We start from the raw sequence: 26,123 nt of genomic DNA, 5'->3' as shown, positions 1-26,123 counted from the left end.
TTATATCAATCTTCTTTTTTTTTCCTTTTTGAGAAAATTAAGTTTTGTCCTCCCTCTTCTCTTTCATTCATCCAAAGACATGATCTTTTTTAATAGTTTTGATTGTCAATCAAGTGTTATGTTCTGATGTTACTTAATGTGTGTCCTTCTGGTTTTGACAGCCTCAGAACATTTAATGAGCTGTCTGTGTAAAAATCTGGCTGGGGCGTCCACATGACCTGACTTGGATTTCGATCAAATTTTCACCAGTTATGCTTCAAATAGATTGGGTAAGCATGGTAAAGTTTGTTTTTCCATCAGGCAAAATTTTAATTGATTAATTTGGTCAATTCAAAATCTGATGTCAAAACAGCCTGAAATCCTGTTGTATAGTAAAAAATGCTCAACTTTTAGGCAAAAATGCCCATCTAAACGTTCGTGGTTTGAAAAACTGGCTATGGGGTATCATCAACCATCATCCAGATATCAAAGATTCATTGTCCATCTGGCGCAACTTTTCCGTATATTTCAGTTATTCAAACTTTTCGAAATTCATATGTTGCCCTCCCAGGGTCAAATTCTGGAGGAGTAGGGAAATTGAAAAATGCTCATAAAATGAGTAATATTTGACATATCTCAGCAAATGAGGTATCATTTTGTATGTTTTTTGGGTTTGGGAAGTTCATTTATGGGGTCGTTTGTGTAATCCAAGGTCAAGGTCATTGAGAAATGGCGAGGTCAATGTCTCATTTTCCTATATTTTCACCTATTTCAAACATTTTGCCACATCTCACAGTAAGGAAGGGTCTAAATATCATCCTATCATTGATATTTGAAGAGATACTATCATTAGCTTTAGAACAATACCGTATATGGCCTAATTTAAGCAGTATGCTAGCACCAAAACACGTGAAATATAGATTCATAAGAATTCGCTTCTAAGACAGTTATTCCCAAAGTATCACATTAAAGACATATATCTGTGTTGTTGGTAGGATGATCTTAATATCGTTCAAATATAAAACCATAACACAAGTTGTAGACTGTTTGTATCCTATATCATAATTACTAATGTAATGAGATATCAGGCTGTTTTGACATCAAATTTTGAATTGACCAAAACTCAATTAAAATTTTGCCTGATGGAAAAACAAACTTTACCATGCCTTATTAATCTGTTTGAAGGGTAATTGGTGAACATTTGATCAAAATCCGAGTTGGGCCATGTGGACACCTACATAGGCAGCCACCTGATTTACATACGAGAGAGACAGCTCATTAACCCCTCTAACACATCCTTTGACCTTTGGTGTCCTTGGGGAGGAGGCTTCTGTCCAAGTTAGGAACCAGGAAACGTTTTTAATTTTTCTACTTAACTGGTGCCTTTTCAGGTCTTTCTATGGTTGAGTAAAGCTCAGCTATAAAATTTGCATTTTTAATGCAATTTTTAATAATTGTGTAAATATTTTGCTTCCTAGCATAGGCCTCAATTCATTATCAGAAGTGCCTGCTTCATCTTCTCCTGAATTTTAGGATTTATTTTTTCCTTTTGGAATTTGGCATTGAACATGTCTTCATCGAACTCAACATCTTGAAGCCTGACCTGTAATCTCCTCCAGCTTGTTGGATTTAATGTTAGGCGGTTGCAGCAGATGACTCATCAGTTTGGATGCAGAATAAAAGAAGAAACGTGAAGCTCAGATTGAGAATGATACAGCAGATTCATGATTTTACTTTCAGTGTTTAGTCTGTATCAGCACTAACTCTCTCTCTGTTCAAGTCTGTTCTTATCTGTATATCTCTACGCGTGATCGGCTGATATGTAATGTTTGGTTAAGGTGACCCTGCTGAGGCCGGGTGTCGGCTAGTTTGCAGCCAGCAGACAGACGTGACACACCTCACTGGGGAGGAGAGACATTTTGCTTCAAGTCTAAATGATACTTAGAGTTCACGACAATAAAGCAACTCAGAGTTTGTATTTGAGAAATTTTCAAGTCAGAATGTTAACTAGTAATTTTGGCAGTGATTATTTTTTGAGAAATCAGTTTTACCTTTTATTTAACACTGCAGATGCAAAAGAGTCCTCCTGAAATGTTTTGTTGTCTTGCAAAGTACAGGTAGATCTCAGTGAATAAGAATATCATTGAAAAAAATGAATTTCAGTAATTCAATTCAAAAAGTCAAATACACAGAGTGATATATTTCAGGTGCTGATTTTCTTTTAATTTTGATGATTATGCCTTACAGCTAATGAAAACCCAAAATTCAGTATCTCAGAAAATTAGAACATTGTGAAAAAAAAATCAGTATTGTAGACTCATGGTGACGCACTCTAATCAGCTAAATAACTCAAAACGTCCGCAAAGGATGCCTGAACCTTTAAATGGTATCTCAGTCTGGTTCTGTAGTCTACACAATCATGGGGAAGAGTGCTGACTTTGTCAGTTGTCCAGAAGACCATCATTGACATCCTCCACAAACAGGGTGAGACACAAAAGGTCATTGCTAACACTTGGCACTGTGCAAGTTTTATTAAATCATACACCATTTTTTAACTTTTTTTTTTTTTTTTTTTGCCGAAAAGTACACTCCTCTGATTTTGGTTCAGCCATCCTCCATGCTTGTAGTCCTAATAGAAGCTGTGTGATGACATGTGCAATGTGAGTGTCCAATTGGAATTGGTTCACCATCACATGGTTTTCCAATGTCCAGTCATAGGGCAGAGCAGTCTCACATGGCTAGGCCAAAGATTGTTAGGAGCAGCGATGTGTTACTCTTTGGCATGTGAATGCTGTTTGAATAGCCCTCTGGCTGCTGGCTCCATGCGTAAAAGCGCAGCATTGCGCAAATGAATGGAAGTGATCAGCGTAAGAGGGCCTCATACAACCTCACGTGGTGAACCAAAGAGTGTCACTGTAAGGAATGATTCACTACTTAGCCAGTGAATATTGTTGAATAAGCCTCTCTCGCTCTCACTCGTAATGTGCTGTTTATGCATATGGATGAAAGGGGGGTGGGAGTTGTGAACAGGGCCTCAAACTGTGAAGATAGATTGTTTACAGTCCAGGAACACAGTCCAAGAGGGAGTCAACTCCATGGAATTAAAAGGTTTGTGTTGTAAGCCTTTGTGTAATAGCAGACAGAAATTGCTTTGAGATGTGGCATAAAGACAAGCAAAACACATAGACCATTTTGTATATATTGTTCAAAATGTGCATTTGTGTTTTATTGTTAGAACCTTTATTTTGTAGATTCTTTTCTACAAGATCCCAAACTACCTTTATAAAGTGTAAAAATTGTTGTTTATTATAGTTTGCTGTGTGTTTTGAATAAATGTGTGTGAAATTATTTTCCACTTTATTTTTTTCCTTTATTTCTGATTGTAAACCTTTATTACACTTCTAAAACACCACTGTAGCATATATATTCTGAAAATACAGATTGTCCTGAAAAAAAAGAGACATACCAGTTGATTGTGGGATGCAGGGTGAGCTTTTAACAGCAATAATAAAATATTTATGCCAGGCAAGTGAACTGTCCAAATGCCCTCAGACCCCAGAGGGTTAAAGAAGCTGGCTGTTCAAAGTGCTGTATCCAAGCATATTCATGGAAAGTTGAGTAGAAGGGGGAAAAAAAGTGTGGTTGATTTGATGTGAGATGATTTGGGGATTTCGCCTAACAAATGTCATGGGAAATTTATATTTATGCTGTGTTTTTCTGGGGGAAAAAAATATTAGTTGATACAGTAGTGTTCAGAATAATAGTAGTGCTATGTGACTAAAAAGATTAATCCAGGTTTTGAGTATATTTCTTATTGTTACATGGGAAACAAGGTACCAGTAGATTCCGTAGATTCTCACAAATCCAACAAGACCAAGCATTCATGATATGCACACTCTTAAGGCTATGAAATTGGGCTATTGGTTAAAAAAAAAAAAAAAAAAAAAAGTAGAAAAGGGGGGGTTTACAATAATAAGTGTAGCATTTAGTCAGTGAGTTTGTCAATTTTGTGGAACAAACAGGTGTGAATCAGGTGCCCCCTATTTAAGGATGAAGCCAGCACCTGTTGAACATGCTTTTCTCTTTGAAAACCTGAGGAAAATGGGAGGTTCAAATCATTGTTCAGAGAAACAGCATAGTTTGATTAAAAACTTGATTGGAGAGTGGAAAACATACGCAGGTGCAAAAAATTATAGGCTGTTCATCTACAATGATCTCCAATGTTTTAAAATGGACAAAAAAAACAGACACGTGCAAGAAAATGGAAAACAACTATCAAAATGGATAGAAGAATAACCAGAATGGCAAAGGCTCACCCATTGATCAGCTCCAGGATGATTAAAGACAGTCTGGAGTTACCTGTAACTGCTGTGACAGTTAGAAGACGCCTGTGTGAAGCTAATTTATTTGCAAGAATCCCCCGCAAAGTCCCTCTGTTAAATAAAAGACATGTGCAGAAGAGGTTACAATTTGCCAAAGAACACATCAACTGGCCTAAAGAGAAATGGAGGAATATTTTGTGGACTGGTGAGAGTAAAATTGTTCTTTTTGGGTCCAAGGGCCACAGACAGTTTGTGAGACAACCCCCAAACTCTGAATTCAAGCCACAGTTCACAGTGAAGACAGTGAAGCATGGTGGTGAAAGCATCATGATATGGGCATGTTGGACCTATATATCGCATACCAGGTATCTTGGATCAGTTTGGATATGTCAAAATACTTGAAGACGTCATGTTGCCTTATGCTGAAGAGGACATGCCCTCAAGAAATCATGAAAAACTGTGGTTATACAACTAAATACTAGTTTAGTGATACACAGGATTGCTAAAAAAGCAGTTTGAACATAATAGTTTTGAGTTTGTAGCGTCAACAGCAGATGCTACTATTATTGTGAACATCCCCTTTTCTACTTTTTCTTACTAATAGCCCAATTTTGTAACCTTAAGAGTGTGCATATCATGAATGCTTGGTCTTGTTGGATTTGTGAGAATCTACTGAATCTACTGGTCCCTTGTTTCCCATGTAACAATAAGAAATATACTCAAAACCTGGATTAATCTTTTTAGTCACATAGCACTACTATTATTCTGAACACTACTGTATATCGGTATAAGGGATTGTAAATTCGTCAAATATCGAAATTGCATCACTTTAGTTTTTAGTCTGCTATAATAACAGATGTTAACCAGGTTGACATTTTTGAGGCTGAGTCAGGACATTATAAGGGGGTTTGTGGGGTGTTGTGTTGTTCTCGTGCTGATCATTTGGTCTTTAAAAAAACAACAACAAAGTAATATGCATAAAGAAAATATCCTTCAAATTCCTAAATGATTTGTTGTATTTCTTGACTCAATATTGATGACTACTTGGTCTTTACGGAGGATCCTTGGCTACTGCTGGAATGACTTTGTGTCAAATGAAGGGTTTTTGAGAGACTCTGGTGTACTCAGTGTCTCTTGAGTCCCAAAATAGAGGGCCTGATCTGATTGTACGGTATTGCATCCAATATTGATGTTATTCACCCAATGGATAATGGATGGACGGGGCCAATCCACTTACACAATGCATTTTCTTGTCTACAGCTTACACTGGACCGTGAACCTGCTGTAACATAACATGAAATACATCAGTTATCCAGATTCTGTTCACCTTCTTACCATTAACCCGCAACACATTGGCTGTTGGTTTGACTAAAATGTTAGTTGTTTGTATGTAATTGTAGTCTGAACAAGCAAGACAGCTGCTTGCAATGTGTGTAAAGCCTGTGTGCTGAGGTGTGGAAATAGAGCAGGGTTATATACAACCCCTGGCAAAAATTATGGAATCACCGGCCTTGGAGGATGTTCATTCAGTTGTTTAATTTTGTAGAAAAAAAGCAGATCACAGACATGACACAAAACTAAAGTCAGTTCAAATGGCAACTTTCTGGCTGTAAGAAACACTATAAGAAATCAGGAAAAAAAATTGTGGCAGTCAGTAACGGTTACTTTTTTAGAACAAGCAGAGGGAAAAAAATATGGAATCACTCAATTTTGAGGAAAAAATTATGGAATCATGAAAAACAAAAGAACGCTCCAACACATCACTAGTATTTTGTTGCACCACCTCTGGCTTTTATAACAGCTTGCAGTCTCTGAGGCATGGATTTAATGAGTGACAAACAGTACTCTTCATCAATCTGGCTCCAACATTCTCTGATTGCTGTTGCCAGATCAGCTTTGCAGGTTGGAGCCTTGTCATGGACCATTTTCTTCAACTTCCACCAAAGATTTTCAATTGGATTAAGATCCGGATTATTTGCAGGCCATGACATTGACCCTATGTGTCTTTTTGCAAGGAATGTTTTCACAGTTTTTGCTATATGGCAAGATGCATTATCATCTTGAAAAATTATTTCATCATCCCCAAACATCCTTTCAATTGATGGGATAAGAAAAGTGTCCAAAATATCAATGTAAACTTGTGCATTTATTGATGATGTAATGACAGCCATCTCCCCAGTGCCTTTACCTGACATGCAGCCCCATATCATCAATGACTGTGGAAATTTACATGTTCTCTTCAGGCAGTCATCTTTCTAAATCTCATTGGAACGGCACCAAACAAAAGTTCCAGCATCATCACCTTGCCCAATGCAGATTCAAGATTCATGACTGAATATGACTTTCATCCAGTCATCCACAGTCCACGACTGCTTTTCCTTAGCCCATTGTAACCTTGTTTTTTTTCTGTTTAGGTGTTAATGATGGCTTTCGTTTAGCTTTTCTGTGTGTAAATCCCATTTCCTTTAGGCGGTGTCTTACAGTTCGGTCACAGACATTGACTCCAGTTTCCTCCCATTCGTTCTTCATTTGTTGTGCATTTTCAATTTTTGAGACATACTGCTTTAAGTTTTCTGTCTTGACGCTTTGACGTCTTCCTTGGTCTACCAGTATGTTTGCCTTTAACAACCTTCCCATGTTGTTTGTATTTGGTCCAGAGTTTAGACACAGCTGACTGTGAACAACCAACATCTTTTGCAACATTGCGTGATGATTTACCCTGTTTTAAGAGTTTGATAATCCTCTCCTTTGTTTCAATTGACATCTCTCGTGTTGGAGCCATGACTCATGTCAGTCCACTTGGTGCAACAGGTCTCCAAGGTGTGATCACTCCTTTTTGGATGCAGACTAATGAGCAGATCTGATTTGATGCAGGTGTTAGTTTTGGGGATGAAAATTTACAGGGTGATTCCATAATTTTTTTCCTCAGAATTGAGTGAGTCCATATTTTTTTTTCCTGTGCTTGGTCTAAAAAAGTAACCGTTACTCACTGCCACAATTATTTTTCCTGATTTCTTATAGTGTTTCTTAAAGCCAGAAAGTTGCCATTTGAAATGGCTTTAGTTTTGTGTCATGTCTGTGATCTGCTTTTTTTCTACAAAATTAAACAACTAAATGAACATCCTCCGAGGCCGGTGATTCCATAATTTTTGCCAGGGGTTGTAATAACACCTGTAGAGGTTTCACTTCAAAGAATCCCAGGAATTCATGCTAATTATAGATGTGAAGACACCACACAGCAGATAATGTTATGGATAAGACGTGGCTTGAGGAGCGGTCCAGTATCTGACTGAACCCAGCATGAAATAATCAGAAGCAGTTCCAAAAAGAAAACACATTTATTTTTCTCCCTTTGTGCTATACATGAAATACTAAATAATTATACTTCTGGTGAGGTGAAAAGGCGGCGCGCTCTCTCAGCGTCTCAACAGTCGGAGTCCGAACGTTCAGGACTCAGGAGTTCCGCCAACACCCCCCCCCCCCCCCCCCAGGTGACTTTCCCAGACTGTACTCTGCGAAGGAGGAACAGAGATGAGATTATTCAACACTTATTACTACGAAATATTGTTTAGAGGCAAACTTATCAGCTACACATTTAGGTCTGGTTTCAAAACGTAGTTCAAAGAGGCTGCTGCTCACAGCTAGTGGAGGATCATTAATCCGCACGCCACTGCCGTGAGGAGCACGCCAAACAATTTCCACCAATAATTACTTATAGCTGCGTATAAACGCCAATTTACATTCATGGATAAACCTTTCAGAATATTCACCTCTGTCATGTGCTGACAACGTTTGCCTCTCACCCTCGTCCTCCTTCACAGGCGCGATGTCAGACTCTGAAACGGCCCTCAACGTCCCCACACGGTCGTCACAAGGTCGTATTCTCCGGCAATCTTATCCAACTCACTGCTGGTTTAAATGTAGTTCTTCATCACTACATTGGTACCAGCTGGAAGTCCTCAGATCTGCACGTGAACATCACAGGTGTCGTGGATTGTCCTGATAGAGAGCCACACGAGAATGCAACAGGTGCAGCCAATCATCGTAACAGAGGAGAGAGACTCTTCTGCAGCACATTTTCCTCAGAGAACAGCCCCAAATCACCTGGGAAGGAAAATAAACACAACGTTGTCCAGCCAACCCCCCCCCAACACACAACAGTACCCCCCCCCCCCTGTCAACGGGAAGCCTCCCAGCGACCGCACAAACCAGACCCAAAAACCACCCCACACATCAAAGGCCAAAGCAGGAGGAGGGCAGAGATCACAGCAGGCAGCAAAGCCGGGAGATGTGGCAGAAAGGCTGGCCGGCATCAAAACAAAACAAAAAAAAATCCCGAAACAACCCCAAACACAAAAACAAAACACAAAAAAACGCCCCCAGCATCCCCCCCAGAGAGTATACCCAACCCAACACCCCCCCCCCAGAGGACCGCCCCATCAAACCCTGGGGAGGAACAAAAAACACACAAACCCAAAAACCCCCCAACACACTAGAACACAGGTCAAAGGAAAAAACAAACAACGCCCTCCCCTAACATGTGGAGCCCGACTTCCCCCAGGGGACCTCATCGTCAACCCCAGGAGCAACGACCACGGCAGGAGCCATCCAGGAATCCCCAGGCATACAATGGAGCCTTAACGTCCCCCAGAGGACCGTCCCATCAAACCCCAGGAGACACCCCCACAACCCAGGAACCCCACCCCAGCCCACCACGGCCGGTCAGCCCCACAGTCAACCTCCCCCCCAGAGCACCGTCCCATCAAACCCCGGGGGGAAACGGGAGGAAACAAAAACCCCAAACCCCCAGGGACTTCCAAAAACCACCCCAGGAGCAAACAAAAACTACAGAAAGCCCCATTGACTTCCCCAGCACCCCGGAAGACCCTCCAGGTCCGTCGGGAAACACATCGTGGCAGTCGACACAGGACTACTAAGCCGGAGAAGCCAATAGGAAAAACGCAACCCAGCTCCACCCCCAAGGGCAGGGGAAAACCGGCAAGATGGCCGGTGTCGACCCCCCGACTATACTCCAGCCTACCGGGAGGGGTGGGCAGCGGAAGAGGCGTACGGCACTGATCGGCGCTTCGTCGCCCCTGTCGGAGATTCAGCAATCGTTGAACCGCGATATTTGTTTTCATCGGATGATCAAAAACCAAACGAAGTTCACGGGAAAATTCATCAAAGGATTCTAGCAGTGATGATTTATTGCTCCCGAATCATCTCCAGGTGCTTCTGGACTTTCTCCTGAAATGGAACTGCTTCTGCCGCTGGGTCCATATTGGTTTGGCCGGAGAATTCTGTTATGGATAAGACGCGGATTGAGGAGCGGTCCAGTATCTGACTGAACCCAGCATGAAATAATCAGAACCAGTTCCAAAAAGAAAACATTTATTTTTCTCCCTTTGTGCTATACATGAAATACTAAATAATTATAGTTCTGGTGAGGTGAAAAGGCGGCGCGCTCTCTCAGCGTCGTACTCTGTGAAGGAGGAACAGAGATGAGATTATTCAACACTTATTACTACGAAATATTGTTTAGAGGCAAACTTATCAGCTACACGTTTAGGTCTGGTTTCAAAACGTAGTTCAAAGAGGCTGCTGCTCACAGCTAGTGGAGGATCATTAATCCACACGCCACTGCCGTGAGGAGCACGCCAAACAATTTCCACCAATAATTACTTATAGCTGCGTATAAACGCCAATTTACATTCACGGATAAACCTTTCAGAATATTCACCTCTGTCGTGTGCTGACAACGTTTGCCTCTCACCCTCGTCCTCCTTCACAGGCGTGATGTCAGACTCTGAAACGGCCCTCAGCGTCCCCACACGGTCGTCACAAGGTCGTATTCTCCGGCAATCTTATCCAACTCACTGCTGGTTTAAATGTAGTTCTTCATCACTACATTGGTACCAGCTGGAAGTCCTCAGATCTGCACGTGAACATCACAGGTGTCGTGGATTGTCCCGATAGAGAGCCGCACGAGAATGCAACAGGTGCAGCCAATCATCGTAACAGAGAGAGACTCTTCTGCAGCACATTTTCCTCAGAGAACAGCCCCAAATCACCTGGGAAGGAAAATAAACACAAAACAACCCAACCTTGTCCAGCCAAACCCCCTCCAACACACAACAGATAAGTTGCTCAACTTCATTGTTCTCCTATGACAAACCTCTGTTGAATATTCAAAAGTAATTCTATTGGTATTCTCAAATTTGCATGGACCAACGTGGAGAAGCTGTTATGGGAAAAAATATCTCTTTTTTTTTTTTTAGATAAAAATACTGAGAGTGTTGTGCAGAGTGGTGACAGAGTCTGACATTGTTCTGGTGTTCATCAAGGCTGTGTTCTGGCTCCTACACTGTTCAATGCTTGCATGGACTGGGTCTTAGTTCAGGTTGTGGACACTAGCAACTTAGGTGTTTTTGTTGATGAGGAAAGGTTTAGTGACCAATGGCGTTAAATGGGCTCAATTGATTGCAGTATGTGAGAAACTAGGTGAGTTATTGCAGTATCTGAGTTTGCCATTGTCCTGGATCATGACTAAGATCCAATTTTTTTTAAAGACTTCTTGGACTCCGCCATCAGAAGTGTATCTGTAGGGGGTTGAAAGTTTTAAACTTGTCGAGACATTTGCTTATCTTGGCAGTGACATTCATTTCTCTGTGTCCTCTGCCTTTGACATTGAGAGATGCCTGGGAAGAGCATATGAAGTCATAAGGTAGCTGGACAGAGGCAATGCCATTTTCTTTGCAGGAGAATGAAGGTCTAAGGTAGGATCCTGGTACTACATGTGTTTTTGTAATTTTTAACCTTTATTTAACCAGGTTAGTCCCATTGAGATCAAGATCTCTTTTGCAAGGGAGACCTGGGCAATTATAAAGTTTCCACTTCACCTAACTTGCATGTCTTTAAATGTGGGAGTTAACCGGAGCACCCAGAGGTAACCCACGCAAACACGGGGAAAACATGCGAACTCTACGTAGAAAGGCCACAAGTGGGAATTGATCCAATGACCTTCTTGCTGTGAGCCAACAGTGCTAACCACTAAGCCACCATGCTTGCTGTGTGGTTGTAAGACTTGGATGCCAACCAGTGACCTAAGGTGTCAAATAGATGTTTATGGTACTAGGTCTCTTTGGAGGGTCTTTGGGTTCTGCTGGAATGATTTCGTGTTCAGAACTCTTGTGGCTGGAGAAGACCAAAGGGACAGTCATGGTTCACCTGGCTGTGGCAGATGGTTATTTTCAAAATGTGGGAATGCACCACTTGTTTGCCTGTGTGGTGCTGGTTCTGTAGTGTTATGGATGCGGCGGTGCATGGCACTAGCGCATACATCCATACTTCACTTGTTCTTTCTTAGCTCTTTTTTGTGTAGCTGTGTTTTGAAGTTATTAGTGAATTTTTGTGAAAAATAATCAAGAAATAGATGGAGTAGTTTTGCTTTATTTTGGAACAGGTTGTGTCTAATTTTTCAGAGGTGCCTAATTCTGTCCTCCTCTCTTTTTGCTCCAGTCACCATACACTGGTCTGGTGTTCCATCACGAGGGCTGGCCTCTCTGCCTCCATGAAAAGGTTGTCATCCAGCTCTGTCCTCTGGACCCGCGCCTGCTCCATCCAGGAGACTTCTATCTACTGGTTTCTCCTGATGCTCGTCTTCCTTCCCAAAATTACAGCATGCCCTATAAGAATAGGTTCATCACCCCTTCCTCCCCTTGCCTGCTAGTGTGCAGCCTCTCGCATGAGGGCCGTCATGTGGAGAAGCAGCAGGTATCGCCACTGGTCTTGAGGTCCCTCTTCGGGATGGCTTGGCTGGATTCTGTCAACAAGGAGAGAGAGCGGCAAGGAGCATCTGGGTTGGAGCACTGCCTTCTCTCTGCTCATAGCGATGTTTTCAGGGTCCAGTGGAAGGATCTAGTCCACCCACAGTTCATCAGCCACTCCAGAGAGACACTGAATGGGAACAAGGCACACGTGGATGAGGACGTATCAGAGTGTGTAACCACCTCCCCCCAAACTGAAATAAAACCACTTCCCTCCTCCACAAAAACAAACCAAACCCCTGCAAATAGCGATGATTCTGATTCAGAGGGGGAGTATGTGGAACTGACAGACCTACCCCTGCCTCGCTTCTATCCTCAGAAAGGGTCATTAACCCAGTCCATTTGTCTGCAGAACCAAAACAAAACCCGTGCTTTGAAAAACACTGGTTTGGACTCATGTAGACCTGTCATACTCACCCCTATCTCCCCTGTTGCCTTCTCTTCAACATCTGAGAAGGAAGGAGTGTTAAGCAATCAGCCAGAGTGCCAGACCTTTCAGGAGCGGACAGAAGGTACTAGTTCACCCCCTGTTCTGAACCAACAGACAAAAGACTGCATGGAAGAGGGAGAGGTGACGGGGGACGAGGCAGATACAGATGCCAAGGAACATCTGAAGCAGGTGCAGGAAAGAGAAGAAAGTGTCGAGGAGAGACTAGGTGATAAAGAACATGAGATGGTACAGCCAGAGAAGGTGCAGGAAAAATGGGATGTTGGAGAGATGGAGGTTCGGTGGATTGAAGGAGGTAGAGAGTTAGACCAAGAGGAGGTGGAGGTAGAAGAGGAGATTCAAGTTGTTATTGTGAAGCAGGTTCAGAGGCGAGAGGAGCAGCGAGGAGGTTCTCAAAGTGACTCCTGTACAACCTGTAAAGAGACTGCAACTCCAGTGGAGGATCTGGACTCACTTTGCAGTGAACATGCAGAGACGGCCAATGGATGGGAAAAGGAGGAAGAAGAGTGTCCAAGTGAGGAGGTTGTTGGGGGAGGAACTGTGGAGCTTCAGTGTAAAGGTACAGAATCCTGTTTTACCTCCTGAATTCTTCTTTCCCACTCATGCTCTTCCTCCCCCAAAACCTTTTTACTGTGCAGCTAAATCCACTTAACTCTTCCTTCTCCTTCTCTCATTGGCTGGCTGCATTGTACATCATCTCCTCCCCTTTTTCTGCCCTCCTCAGAAACCTCTCCAGTAAACATGCTAAATTTGTCTCGATGCTAACAGTCGTCTCTCTGATGTGGACCAGACAGATCTGGACCTCAGTTTGATGAGACATGGCAGTTTCAATCTTTGAATCATTTAGCGACACTTTTGAAACAATGGATCTAAAATATATCCATGGGTTTTTTGGAAAATTGCTCTCCTGATGTCCGTGCACAGCCTGCCGGCAGAAGCCACAACTGCGATTTTATGAGTCAGTTTTAAACGTTGTGTCAAGCACTTTGTGAATCTCAGGAGTTTATAAGGTGTTCTGAGGGTTTGATCCTGAATGTTGGCATTATTGGTTGTACTGCTGAAGGCAGCAGGGTACTTCAGTCCCTGCAGTTTACTAAAAAGCACCCACAGCTCTGTTTTCAGTCACGAGGGGCACAACAGTGTGTCTTTGTTTTGACGTGAGCCAGCATGTGTGTTCACTCTGCAACCGTGTGGGATAAATTGTGCTAAATGATCAAATGCGAGGCTTCAGTTTAGAAAAGAAAAAGACAGGGAAAAGTACAGTGAGTGCAACACGTTGTTCTCGTTGGCAGTAAAGTCAAAACTGCCAACGGCAGAGCTGAGCCTCATCCAGCTGTCGTTTAATGTTGAAACACAGCACTGAAAACTGTTAAACATGTAGATTTGCCAGCTTGGTTTGGCAGTTTTCATTTGAGCTTAATCAGAGGATGCATGCTTCTGCCTTGAGTACAGATACATGCAAGTGACATCACAGTTAGCATTGCTGAATGGAATGAACAATTTTTCTCAAAAGAGAATCTTTATGTTATGAATTAGTCAAGTCAACTTTGTCAGTTCTGCAGTGCATACACAGACATATTGAGAACTGAAATGCCATTACTGTCAGTCTCCCAGACAATAGAGAGTAAAAAAAACACAACAGTAGAATATAAAATGAATATATAAATACAGTAGACAGTAGAATGTGGTCAGTGAGGTACCTGGTGGTAGCACTGTGTCTTGTGCAAACTGAGCAGTGATTCAACATTGATGAACTTATTCAAACTAATCTAAAGACATGTAGTGCATAAGCAGTCCTTGGAGATGTGTTCAGTGTTTGTGAGGTGGGTGTCAGGAGTAAGAAGTCAGTGACTTGGGGGGGGTGGTAATGGGGGAAGAGTTGAGTGCTCTGACAGCCTGGTGAGTGAAACTGTCCCTCAATCAACTGGTCCTCCACAGTCTCCTCCCTGATGGTAGCAGGCTGAAGAGGCAGTTTAATGGGTGGGTGGGATCTCCCGTGATGCGCATGGCCGCGCAGGTGAGGTGGGTGCTATATATGTCTTGGGGTGGGGGTGCCTGTGATGTTCTCACCTGTTCTTACGATTGTGCTGAAGGGTCCTCAATCATGTTCTCAATCATGCCCCTGTAGAAGGTGCACATGATGGGTTGGAGGGCCATAGCTCTTCTTAGTTTGTGGAGGTGTTGGTGAGCTTTCTTGGCTAGTAATGTAGTGTTGGGGGCCTAGGAGAGGTCCTCTGTGACCTGCTCACCTAGGAACTTGGTGCCGCTCACCCTCTCTCTCCACAGCAGCACCGTTGATGGTCAGAGGGGGGTGTTGGGTGTGTGCGCTCCCGAAGTCCACAACAATCTCTTTTGTCATCTCCATATTCAGGGAGAGATTGTTGTGTGCACACCATGAGGTCAGTTGGTTCACCTCGTTCTTGTAGTTGGTCTCATCGTTGTTCTGATGAGAGCCACCACAGTTTGTCGTCCATGAACTGCAGTGGTTATGTAGTCGTGGGTCAAGAGGGTGAAGAGGAAGGGGCTCAGCACAAATCCCTGAGGGACTCCGTGTTCAATGTGATGACACTGGATGTGTTGCTGCTGACCCGCACTGCCTGTGGTCTCCCTGTCAGGATGTCCAGCAACCAGTTGGTCATGAAAGAAAATCTAGCAGCCAGGTGTAGTGTTGCAGTTGAAGTTTCCTAATTGATGTATATAGAAGCAGATCTGATTCATACCGTCGACTGGGCCCCTCAACCAACCAGTAAAGGCTGCTAAATACTACTTTCTTTCCTTACACAGTCTGAAGGTAGCAGTTACTGTCCACATCAAAATTTAAAGTATGAAATTTGAAGGTTTACGTTCATAAACTGTCAGGCTGCCTACTTTCACAATGTTATGGTTATATCATGGCAGGAATAGGCACTAATATCATCACACACAGAAGAAATCCACAGAGCGGTCACTGAGATTGAGCTCCAGACAGACAGATACATAATTTGTACAGTTCTAATATCCTCCATATGGGCCTTCCAGCTAGTGGGAGATTAAAATGAAAAAGAACAAAATACAGGTGTTTAAGAAAGAGACAAAAAATTTCACTCTGCTGTAGTTCCTAATATTTACCCAAGTGGTTTACAGTTATTCCCTCCAGGCTGGCCAAACATTACTTTGTCTTGATGTGCAAGTTTACGTTTGTTTCTCTGCTAATGATTTAATGGTATATCTCATTCAAATCTATGACTCTAAACTCAGCCCATGACTTTGCAGGGGTTGAAAATATTTATGGTACCACTTATTCTCCACAGCTCTACTGGAACAGTTTTGATTAGTGATGGCAAACTATTAGAGCCTTTAGACCAGTGGTGTCCAAAGTATTCCACAAAGGGTGCAGAAAGATGGTGCAGGTTTTCTTTGCAGCCACTGACTGCAGCAGGTGATTAACATCACTTTGAGCAGATGGGATGAGTTCATCAGTGAAATCACCTGCTGGAGTCGGTGGCTGCAAAGAAAACCTGCACCCTCTTGGCCCTTTCTGGAATACTTTGGATGCCACTACTTTAGACAGTTCATAGTTTTATAAATTCTGTTTATGCACACTACAAGACTGATCCTTATTTTTCTCCACAGGACCAAGCAGCGAAGCTTCACCTTCTGTTGGTTCCAGTGCAGTAGAATTGGAACAGCCAGTAACATCTGCCCAAGTGGACCTGTCTGGTGTTACCACAGACCCAATATGCCTTACTCGAATCTCTCAGTTCTGCCACTCCAGCTTCTACAGAGTGCTGATCAGCTCTGGTGTTCTATGTCTGCCTGGTGAGAAAGCTATAAGCTTCATACTCTTCAAAACTAAGCTTGAGTCAGACCAGGTTTAGCACCAGAGTAGTGGCTAAATCCAAAATAACAGAAACTAGAATGCATCATTGGAGAATGAATCTTAAAAATGCATGCTGGAGCCCCTCCACATAGTAACCTTGGGACACTGGTGGAAACACAAGCTGTTACTGCATCCACCCAATTTTTGAAGGACATAGTGGGAAAAGTGGCTGTGAGGAGGATTTAAGTGAAATCTGAAACCTCACCTGATAACAGAAATTCTAGTTGTGTAAACAAAGAAGTCGAGGCATAATGTTGCTTATCTTGAGCATCCAACCACGGTACCTCACTGTTACATGCAAAAGTAAGATCCAGAATACAGCACAGGCTTTAAATGCTACTGGAAGTTGTTCTTAGTGAGTCTGATTAATTTAGCAAACTGATTGTATTTGGTCTTTTTGCAAACTAGTTTGGTTCACAATTGGTTAACTCACTGGTGAAAAAGGACTGCCAGAAATTTGTAGTAGACACTGAGATTGAGCAGTAACTTAGAGGGACTCTAAAGTTATTACTTTGGCTAGTTTGTAGGATGTATTTATGGCTTTTATAGTCCCTATTCAGGTGTAGAAAGATAGTGCACTCCAGAGATTTTAGTCCCAAATTCCTCTCTCAAACCACTCAACATGACACTCTGTGGTAAGCCTTCTCTAGATCAGTTATCACCAATTAGAAACCTTTGTGTTTTTCCATATGCATTGTTTTACTTTGAATTACTGCAGTTTTGTGTCTGGAAGATTATCATTGTTATTATTTTGAAGGAATCATCTGTGTTGCCTTGTTCTTTGACAGAGTTTGGAATTTCAGTCTAAATGTAAGCAATGTTTTTTTTTTTTTTTTTTTTTTTACCTTTTTTTTCACGTTTCATGTCCCACTACCATGTTTGTCATTCTGTGTGTAAATCCATAACAATACATACACATTATACTTTCATCATAGGTACCACTCGGGGTGTGGATGAGCAAATGACTTTGTGGGGTTTTTTGTGGTGCATATATTTACATACCAGTGAGAATCATTGTTCTCTACCAGCTCTGATTATAAGGAATATGAGTAGTTGGCCTCCAGAGTCAAACAGGGTCAATGTCCATTAGATTTAATGACATATGTTGCCACATTGCAAACTATTCATTTTTAAAAATCCTTTTTAATGAAAGCTTCGCATAACTTTTTACCAAAACTGGAGCAGCCTAATTTTTGACCCTTGCACAAAATTAAATTGGCTTTTTACCATTTCCCCCCATTTTCACACCATAATTCCATAACATTTAGCCATAAAAAGAAAACACAATACATTTTTTGGTGTCATTATTTTCAAACAAATTTTGTGATATACCTTTTCAACATGATGAGAACGTAGAAAAAAAATTTGATCCCTGTGTAATCCTTGACTGAACCCTACCTGGCTGTGTAGACCACACTAAACACAGTCTGGATTGTAAGTGGTGTTACGACACCTAGGTGGTTTGAAAAGTTGCTTGGCCCATTGTGTTTTCTTTTTGTCCTTAGCATAGGGTTGAAGAGGCTGTAGATCTTACCTTAATAGACAACCCACTCTGTCTGATGAGCTGTTTGTGTCTTCATAGGTACCAGAGACAGAGGTGGGGAGGGCCATACTGACAGTCTGTAGCAGAAATGCAGTGTGGTCAAATCCTGACTGTGATAGCTCAGAGGTACTTCATGTGCTGCTATACTACAGCTCCACCCTCAGGTATGAACACTGTCCCCGTTCGGGCATGCTGTCAATGCAGGTTGACCAGTCTTCTTCTGATGTCACATCCTGTGATGCACAGGAAGGAAGTACGAGCGCTGGGGTTGACTGTGCTGGTGGATGCCCGAGGAGCCCTTCCTGTTCCTGCCCTGTTCTCTGCGCTCGCGTCATTGCAGGTAAGTGAGGAACTAAAGAAGTACCTCACAAATAACATCAATGGATTATTATACCCTGTTTGGTTTGGTATAAAGGAATCACCCTGTCTCTGTCCATGAGTGTTTTTAGTGAAACTCCTCCTAACATTTTTGTCAATTTTAATGAAACCACACAGTGGTAGGACACCATATTAAGAGGGACATAAAGGGGGGAAAAAAAAGTCTGGTCCATCTTCCAAGGGAGATAATTGGGTGATTCTTACGAAATCCAGATTTAAAAGGATTCCAACTTCAAAATTTTCAAAAGACATTTGAAGACAAATTTCCAATTAAGCTAATCCAAGATTAATGTCTGAACTTACTAAAAATATTATTATTAGACATTGTTTTGGGAATTTTGTATAAAATTACAGGTATTTTAGATATTGAGTGCAGAGAAAAATATCATTACCGCAACATGAAATCACATCAAATATATTGTTACATACTTTTATTTTTGGTTATTTTTAAAGTGGGTTATTAACACTTATGTCAAGATGTATATAGGGTGTCCCAAAAAATATACAACATTTAAAACACTCGGTTTGACCCTTAAATGCTACAAACTTAATCACTTATGTTTCTTTTTTACTTGCAGAGACCCTGAAGTTTATGTTGATGCCAAGCAAGACTCAGGAAAATGCCAAGATTAACCATACTACAGCGAACAAAAATTGAGTTTTGGCACCAGACTAAGAGTGTCAAACAGGTGCAGCGACTTTACGCTCGACTGACAAAATGCAGGGCCAATATTGACATTGGTATGAAAAACGTCAACCTTTCAGCTTTCTATCCAGACATAAATTTATTTCCTAGACATATGCTTTGACCATTTTCTTTGCTGATAAAATGTTGCATATTTTTGGGGACACCTCAGGGAAGATTACCTTGTTATATTTCTAAATAAAAAAAATCATAATTTGTCTCATTACCGCAACATACCTAATGATTTATATAATTTTTTTAGGATATTTCTTTGAAAACAGACAAATATGTTTTTTTGTTAAAGGGATTAAATAAGTAATCCTATAAATTGTGTCAACAGAATTACAAACTAAAAACAATTTTATAATTATTAAATAATTTGCAAATAAACACATATTGCGGTAATAACAACAGTGTTTCGGAAATGAAATTCACTGTTTCGGAAATGAGACTCCGTGCAACACCTTCATAGATCAGCAATGATTCATATTTAACACACAATGTCACTGTTTATAGAAATTTTTTTTTATAAACAAAAACATTTCCATTCAATTAATTTCATTCAATTCATTTAGTTGTATATTCAATTATGAGTTAGTTGTACAGCATACGAGTCAGTCACACAACATACAACAATTAAGTAAAAGTAAACAAGTAATTTCAGTGTATCACAAACACACAACATTGAGTGTAAATAGAACAGTAATGAATCTTAACTCATTTTTTATTTAGAACTATAGATTTAATGGAATAGTAGGCCAATTCATTTATGTATGCCTTTTTATCAGGCAAAACACAGAAATGGGCGGGCAGAGGAGGGTGACAGGAAGTGGTTCCGGAATTATATCCCTAATGTCCCGACTGTAGTAGCAGACCCTTTCTCCCTCCAAAGGGAGTCTATCAGTCTAGCACTAGATAACAATGGGATGTACAGGGCTATGTAAGTGGGCAAAGATGATTTGTGAGAATGTCCTAAAAGGGAATTAAACTTATTATTAACTTATCAAACTTATTTATTTATAGTAATATTTAACTTAACTTATCAACCTTTGATTACTTGATGTATTTTCATGGTTCTTGGAACTGCTTTAATTTGTGGAGGAACCAATTCATTGCTCTCCTTAATTTTTCCTCTGAAACCTTGTAGAAAGTCACAGATGAATTATTTTGTAGTTGGTCAAATAGAGAATCAGCATCTGGAAAGCTTGTTCCATATGAGACGATTCTATCTGCCAAGTTTTTTAATGCCCCACCAATGCCGTCTCGTGCACCTTTCCATGTGATGCTTCTGTGAAATTCCATGTTATCCACTGAAACCCATGCGTGAATGGCACAGTGGAGGCCAGATAGAATGAAGTCTTGTTTCTTTACTGAGAGGTTGGGCCATCTGCTATAATATAATATATAATCAATTCCTGATACTATATTACATTTAATGCCAGTGCTGCATAAAAAGGGAACACTAGTGACCACTGCTGGAGAGTTTGTAAAAATTATTTATACCATGGTCAGTGAGAATTCCATGTCTAACTGGCGTGCATTATTTTCGTATATACACACACGTAGTTTGGCAAGTTAAGTCACTGTTATAGTCACTCCGCTCTGGTCATTCACCATGGCAACGCGCAAATCAGTTGGCGCAGGTCAGCTGTGTTTGACAGGTGAATGACAGACACACGATAAAACATGGATTTCCAAGTGAATTTTAATATTTTTGGCCAAAATAAAACGTTTGAGGAATGGAAAGAGGAGGGAGAGCAGACGAGAAGAACAGCAAAAGCAACGGAAGTAAAGATTTAACATCGGACGAACTGAACAAGATTGAAGACGGGAAAGAAGAAGAGAACAGTTCTATCCTTGCAGGCTGTCAGAGCGCTCTGCATCAAAACAGCGAGCATAGTTTCTGGACCTGTTGCCAGTTGGTTGCAGCTCCACAAAGCAGAGAGGGGGGGTGGTGTGAATGGCCCGCTGCGGCGCGAGCCCGCAGACTCGGTAATCGCATCCGAGGCAAATGTCTTGAGACTGGCATAAAATAGTCCCAAATACGTATGCATTTTTATCAAGTTCTGTTAATTAAATAAATATTTGTGTGTTAGCTCACTGTGTAGAACCATGGTATAAGCGGATTAAACAACTCGAAGCCATGCATTATACGGTTTGAATGCACTTCGTGGAGTAACACCCACTCTGCTTCGTGTTGTGGTGTTTTAGACTCTGCGTCGTGCATTCAAACCGTATAATGCACGGCTTCTCGTTGTTTAATCCTTACATATATAGCAGTTACAAACTCTCCAGCAGTGGTCACTAGTGTTACCTTTCACCTTTTTATTAAGAGTTTTAGACAAATATCATGTTATATCAGAAATACACATTTATATATGTATACATCTGTTTCTCATTACCGAAACAGTGAATCTCTCTACCGCAACCTGTCTTCAAGTGTTGCGGGTGTACGATAATGCTGTTGCGGAGTATGAGTGAACTTGAACTTTCCTGCCCTCTTTCAAGGCACTATGAGGCCTAGCTAAACTTTACCTAGCTGTTTATATTTAGACCATGATGAGGTAAATATTAATCAAGAATTTTAAAAAATTTAAAATTTTAAATGTTAAAAACTTTGTGTATCGGTCATGAGACATGAAAAATCGTGTAGGCACTCTAACAAATGAACTTTCACATTTTATCTGGAGAGAAATAAATGAGGTGGTTACCTGGTGGCCATCTTGGGTGTCACTGGAAGTTATGCCCCCCCACTCAGAAGTCCTTGATTATAAAAGTTCCTTGTGGAGTAAATGATGATTAAAAATTGTTGCGGCGGATGAGGAAAATTGGTGTTGGACAAAGTTCTTTTCCTTAAAATTTTCTTTTTTTTTTTACAATTGAATACCAAATATCACGTTTTATTTACTGTAACTATTTGTAATATAACATGCACTGAAAGTTTATCGTATTTATTTTTATTAAGTATTAAAATTAGTATTTCAAAGAACCTAAATTCAGTAATGGACTCATTGCAGCAATGAGAATTATACTATTAAATGTGAAAAAAAACAACAAAAAATATTTTGATATTCACTTTAAATCATGTGCAACATAGCCTATATGATATGTTTATAAACTATCCTTATAATTGTGATAGCATTTAACTTTGTTTGTCAAAATGCTTCATGCCACCTAGTAAGTCTGATTTCATGAGAATCACCCAATTGCAGTTTTGCGTTTAATTGTTGCATCACGATTTTGACCTCATGAGCATAATTGATCAACAGCTTCGTGGATTTCAGTAAGATTTTGAACAATGGCAGCATGCCACAGCTTGGCTGGTAATCAGGCACCTGCTTCTTCCTGTGCGTGAAGCACCCAGTACAGTGAATTTAGAACAATAAGTATTTTAAAAAATACAAATAAAATTTGCTCCCAATTGATCAGCCTTTAAATCAGAGTTGGTTGACCTATTTGTTCATTTTCTGTACTGACATTTGGCTGGATCCAATCATGTCTCTTGGTGTACTACACCTCACCTCTGTCCCTCTGTCTTCTGTAAGTCTTGTGTCAGAATGGAAGGGTGTGTAGAGAAATTTTGTGTGCCATTATTACGGCAAAAAGTTTTGAACAATCTAAAGGAAAAAATCCTAAAATAACTGAAGGGACTGTGGTAACTTCGCCATCTGCAGCGACACCGAGACAACACTTGGAGGAGGGAAGCGTGTTGCAGCCATAACAAGGAGCTCTGGTTGGCAGTGGGGTGTGCGTGCGTGCATGCATGCATGCTCATGTGGGCATGCCACGCCATGCCATTGATGATTATTAAATCAATTGTCATCCTACTGCTGATGATGACTACTCATTCACCAAGGTCAAGGTTCATTTATTGTCATTCCAAACATGTACAAAAGATATACAAAATAAACTGCACAATAAGTTAAATACAACTAAAATAAGTTAAACCTAAATAAGTTAAGCAGAAGAGCCACTGTGTGTGAACTGCACTAAAAGTGAGTTGTGACCCTATTGCACTCGGTCCCGTTTAGCAGCGTTACATTAGGTGTGTGACTTTTTTTTTCATCAGTCTGATGAAGTCTGAAGTTGAACTGCAGATGGGAGGTTCTTGCCTCGATGCTGTGCAGACCTTCTCCCTGAACGCAGAGGGACAAACAGTCCATGGGTGGGGTGAGTGGGGTCTTTCATGATTACTGGAGGCCCTGCTCCAGTCTGCCCCTCACTTAGAGGGGAAGACTCTCACATAGAGCAGTTTTAAGGTATTTGGCATGGTTTTGTAATTAGCATTGCTCAACGAATATATTCGCATCTTCAGCTGACTTATAACTCGCAAATGTAATTTTGTCAGAAGTCAACAACTTGTTGAATTCACCAGGTGACTGCAGGCAATAAAAATACATTAAAAATATTTTGAACAAATTAAACATTTAAAACCATAAAGAACCACAAACCACAACCAACAATTAAAACAACCTTTTAAAAATGAACAAGAAAATAACTACAACCAACCACTTATAAGTTACTCAAGTTATCATTTAAACAACTTAACCATTCAGCCAGAAGATGTGTAAAAATTTGCATATGAACAGAAAAGGAAAGAAAAACTGCAATTTTAAGCTTGTTCATAAATAAGCTTAATGGACAACGGAACAAATGAATACAGGTAGAGACAATCTGGGGTAAATATGATCAACAATAAAATCAAACGATTTACTATAGAGTTATTTTGTATTTGAGAAAAAACAAAATAAATGTGACAACATTTCTCTGCACTCTTTACAAAAAGTTAAATTCATATCAATATCTTGAAGTTTCTGCACATAATCATTAGTGAGATAAAACCTGTGAGGCATTTAAAATGCTACAAGCAGGTCTGTAATAGTGGGCCGGGTATAGCAAAATACTTGTTCATTTGTGATAAAACCATGGAATTTGGCACACATATTCTAAATGAACTAATGTTTATTTTCAGATATGGAGATGACCTCTAATGAGCTACAGGGGTCAATAAAGAATTACACAATTTTGACCTTTTTGGTCAAAATTAAAACTGCTCCAATCATGTTGAAAACTATACACACCTTATTTGTCTGATCATAATGATTCCAAAAAGTTATAGTTTGGACTGTCTATGATTGCATGTTTGGAGTTATGGGATAAAAATGGTTAAAAACTTGTGACAAAGATCATTTTCAGTTTGTACAGGGGTCAAATGTTAAAGTTTACTCCAATTTGGTAAAAAAGTGATGCAAATTATTGGTTGAAATAAGAGGATTAATAAATGGAATAGTTTTGACTGTGTTGAATGCTTGGTCTCCAAAGTAAAGGTTTGGATTCTGTTGGATTCTATGACATGATAACTAAGCATGACAGATCGTGCAAGCTATTCCCTTTTTAAAATGCTATTAACTCAAACAACAATTTGCATAATTTTTTACCAAAATTGGAGCAACTTTAACTTTTGCCCCTTGTACAAACTGAAACTGACTTTTGTCACATTTTTTTATGTTTTTACCCCATAACTCCATGGAATTCAGTCATAGATAGTCTAAACTATACCTTTTTGGAATTGTTATGATCAGACAAATAAGTATATAGTTATAGTATATAATATAGTTTTCACCATAATTGGAGCATTTTTAAACTTGACCCCTGTGTAATTCTTTATTGGCCTGTAGCTCATTAGAGGTCAGCTCCAGGATGTCTCCATATCTGAAAGTAAACAATAGTTAATTTAGAATATGTGTGCCAAATTCCATGCTTTTATCACAAAATGAAACAATTTTTATGGAAATTTTAGCTAAGCTGCAACACTGTAACTATTTGGACAGTGACTTTATTATTTATTACTTATTTATTTATCCTCTTTGCAACAGTTTTGACTCTGTACACTACAACAAAGGAATAAAAAATTATGTTTAACAAAAATATGAAATTATTTAGGAATTACAGCCATTTTATACTCAGTCTGTCCATAGAGTTGTGCAGGTGATGTGTGATGCTGTCTGTGGCTGGTTTTGGGAGGTGGGGGTTTGACTGGTGGTTGTTAATCATGACCCAAAGCAGTTCTATAATACAGTGGATCCGACAATGTGCATGCTGCTAAACATGCTGCTGACCTGGAAGCCTGGAAATCAGTCCATATTCCAATATTGGCTATTGTCCGTCTTCACAGTCTGAGTGGACATAGGGGGCATTGTCATGGTGGGAACCCAGGCTGCCGATACGTAGGCCATGTCTGGGCTAGATCTCTGTGGCTGTTGATGAAAGCCTTCTCAAGTCTTTGATTTGCATGTACAGTACTATGCCTGAACGTACACATGGGTGTCTTAGATTTTCTGTTTGACCTTTAACCTTTACAGAATAATCCATATATTTCTGCCCATCTCTGTTCTTGTTGGTGGATTTTTTTTTTGCTTGGACAGTTGTGCTGTGTGAGATTTTTATCTTTTACTTCATCAGATGTCTTTATTCCACCATTCGAAACCAGTAGGTTTGCTGTCAGTGGAGTGGATCTGAAGTCATAGCCATCTGGTTTACTATTATTTTTCCTTCTTAATTTCACTGTACAGTGACTGTATTCTGGTATTGGGTTAAATGAGAGAAATGACAAGGTGATGCTTATCTCTGCTGAACTCTGACATTCGTCATTATTTATAACATTTTAAAGACTAAATAAATAATAGAGTACTCATCAGTTTGTGTGTATGTGTGTGTGCAGGAAAAGATGCCAGGCTCTGTCCACTGTGTGCTGATTTTAGTCAATAAAGATGAGGTTCTACATCTGGAGAAACCTCCAAACCTACAGGTAACATGGTGCCAAACTGTCGGTTATGTGATACAAGAATATATATACAGATGACACCCTTGCAAGGATATTAGAAGGGTCTTGGGAGTATGCCCAAACCAATCTACATGTGTTTTGTGGATTTATGAGGCTTATGATCAGGTCCCTCAGGGTATCCTGTGGGGGGAGGGGTGGTACAGTGAGAGTGCTGCGTACAGGTTTCACTGCAACATGTGATCCTATATGACCAGAGTTGGAGCTGTGTCCACATTTTTATCGTTACATCAGACCTGTTT

General features: G+C 40.4%; 1 protein-coding gene across 1 annotated transcript in view; it reads left to right on the top strand.

Moving 5' to 3' along the window:
* The window catches only part of plekhg4 (pleckstrin homology domain containing, family G (with RhoGef domain) member 4), an 86,060-nt gene that overhangs the window by 20,052 nt on the left and 39,885 nt on the right, over window positions 1-26,123 (top strand). The window contains exons 6-10 of the mRNA XM_034162759.1: window positions 11,820-13,134; window positions 16,188-16,426; window positions 18,017-18,141; window positions 18,224-18,317; window positions 25,762-25,848. Coding sequence (XP_034018650.1) covers window positions 11,820-13,134; window positions 16,188-16,426; window positions 18,017-18,141; window positions 18,224-18,317; window positions 25,762-25,848 — 1,860 coding nt within the window. The remainder of the gene's footprint in view (window positions 1-11,819; window positions 13,135-16,187; window positions 16,427-18,016; window positions 18,142-18,223; window positions 18,318-25,761; window positions 25,849-26,123) is intronic.

This window comes from Thalassophryne amazonica, chromosome 2 (genome assembly GCF_902500255.1).
Source record: "Thalassophryne amazonica chromosome 2, fThaAma1.1, whole genome shotgun sequence".
NCBI lineage: Eukaryota > Metazoa > Chordata > Actinopteri > Batrachoidiformes > Batrachoididae > Thalassophryne > Thalassophryne amazonica.
Note: the sequence above shows the minus strand (reverse complement) of the source record. Positions and strands in the feature narration are given on the sequence as shown.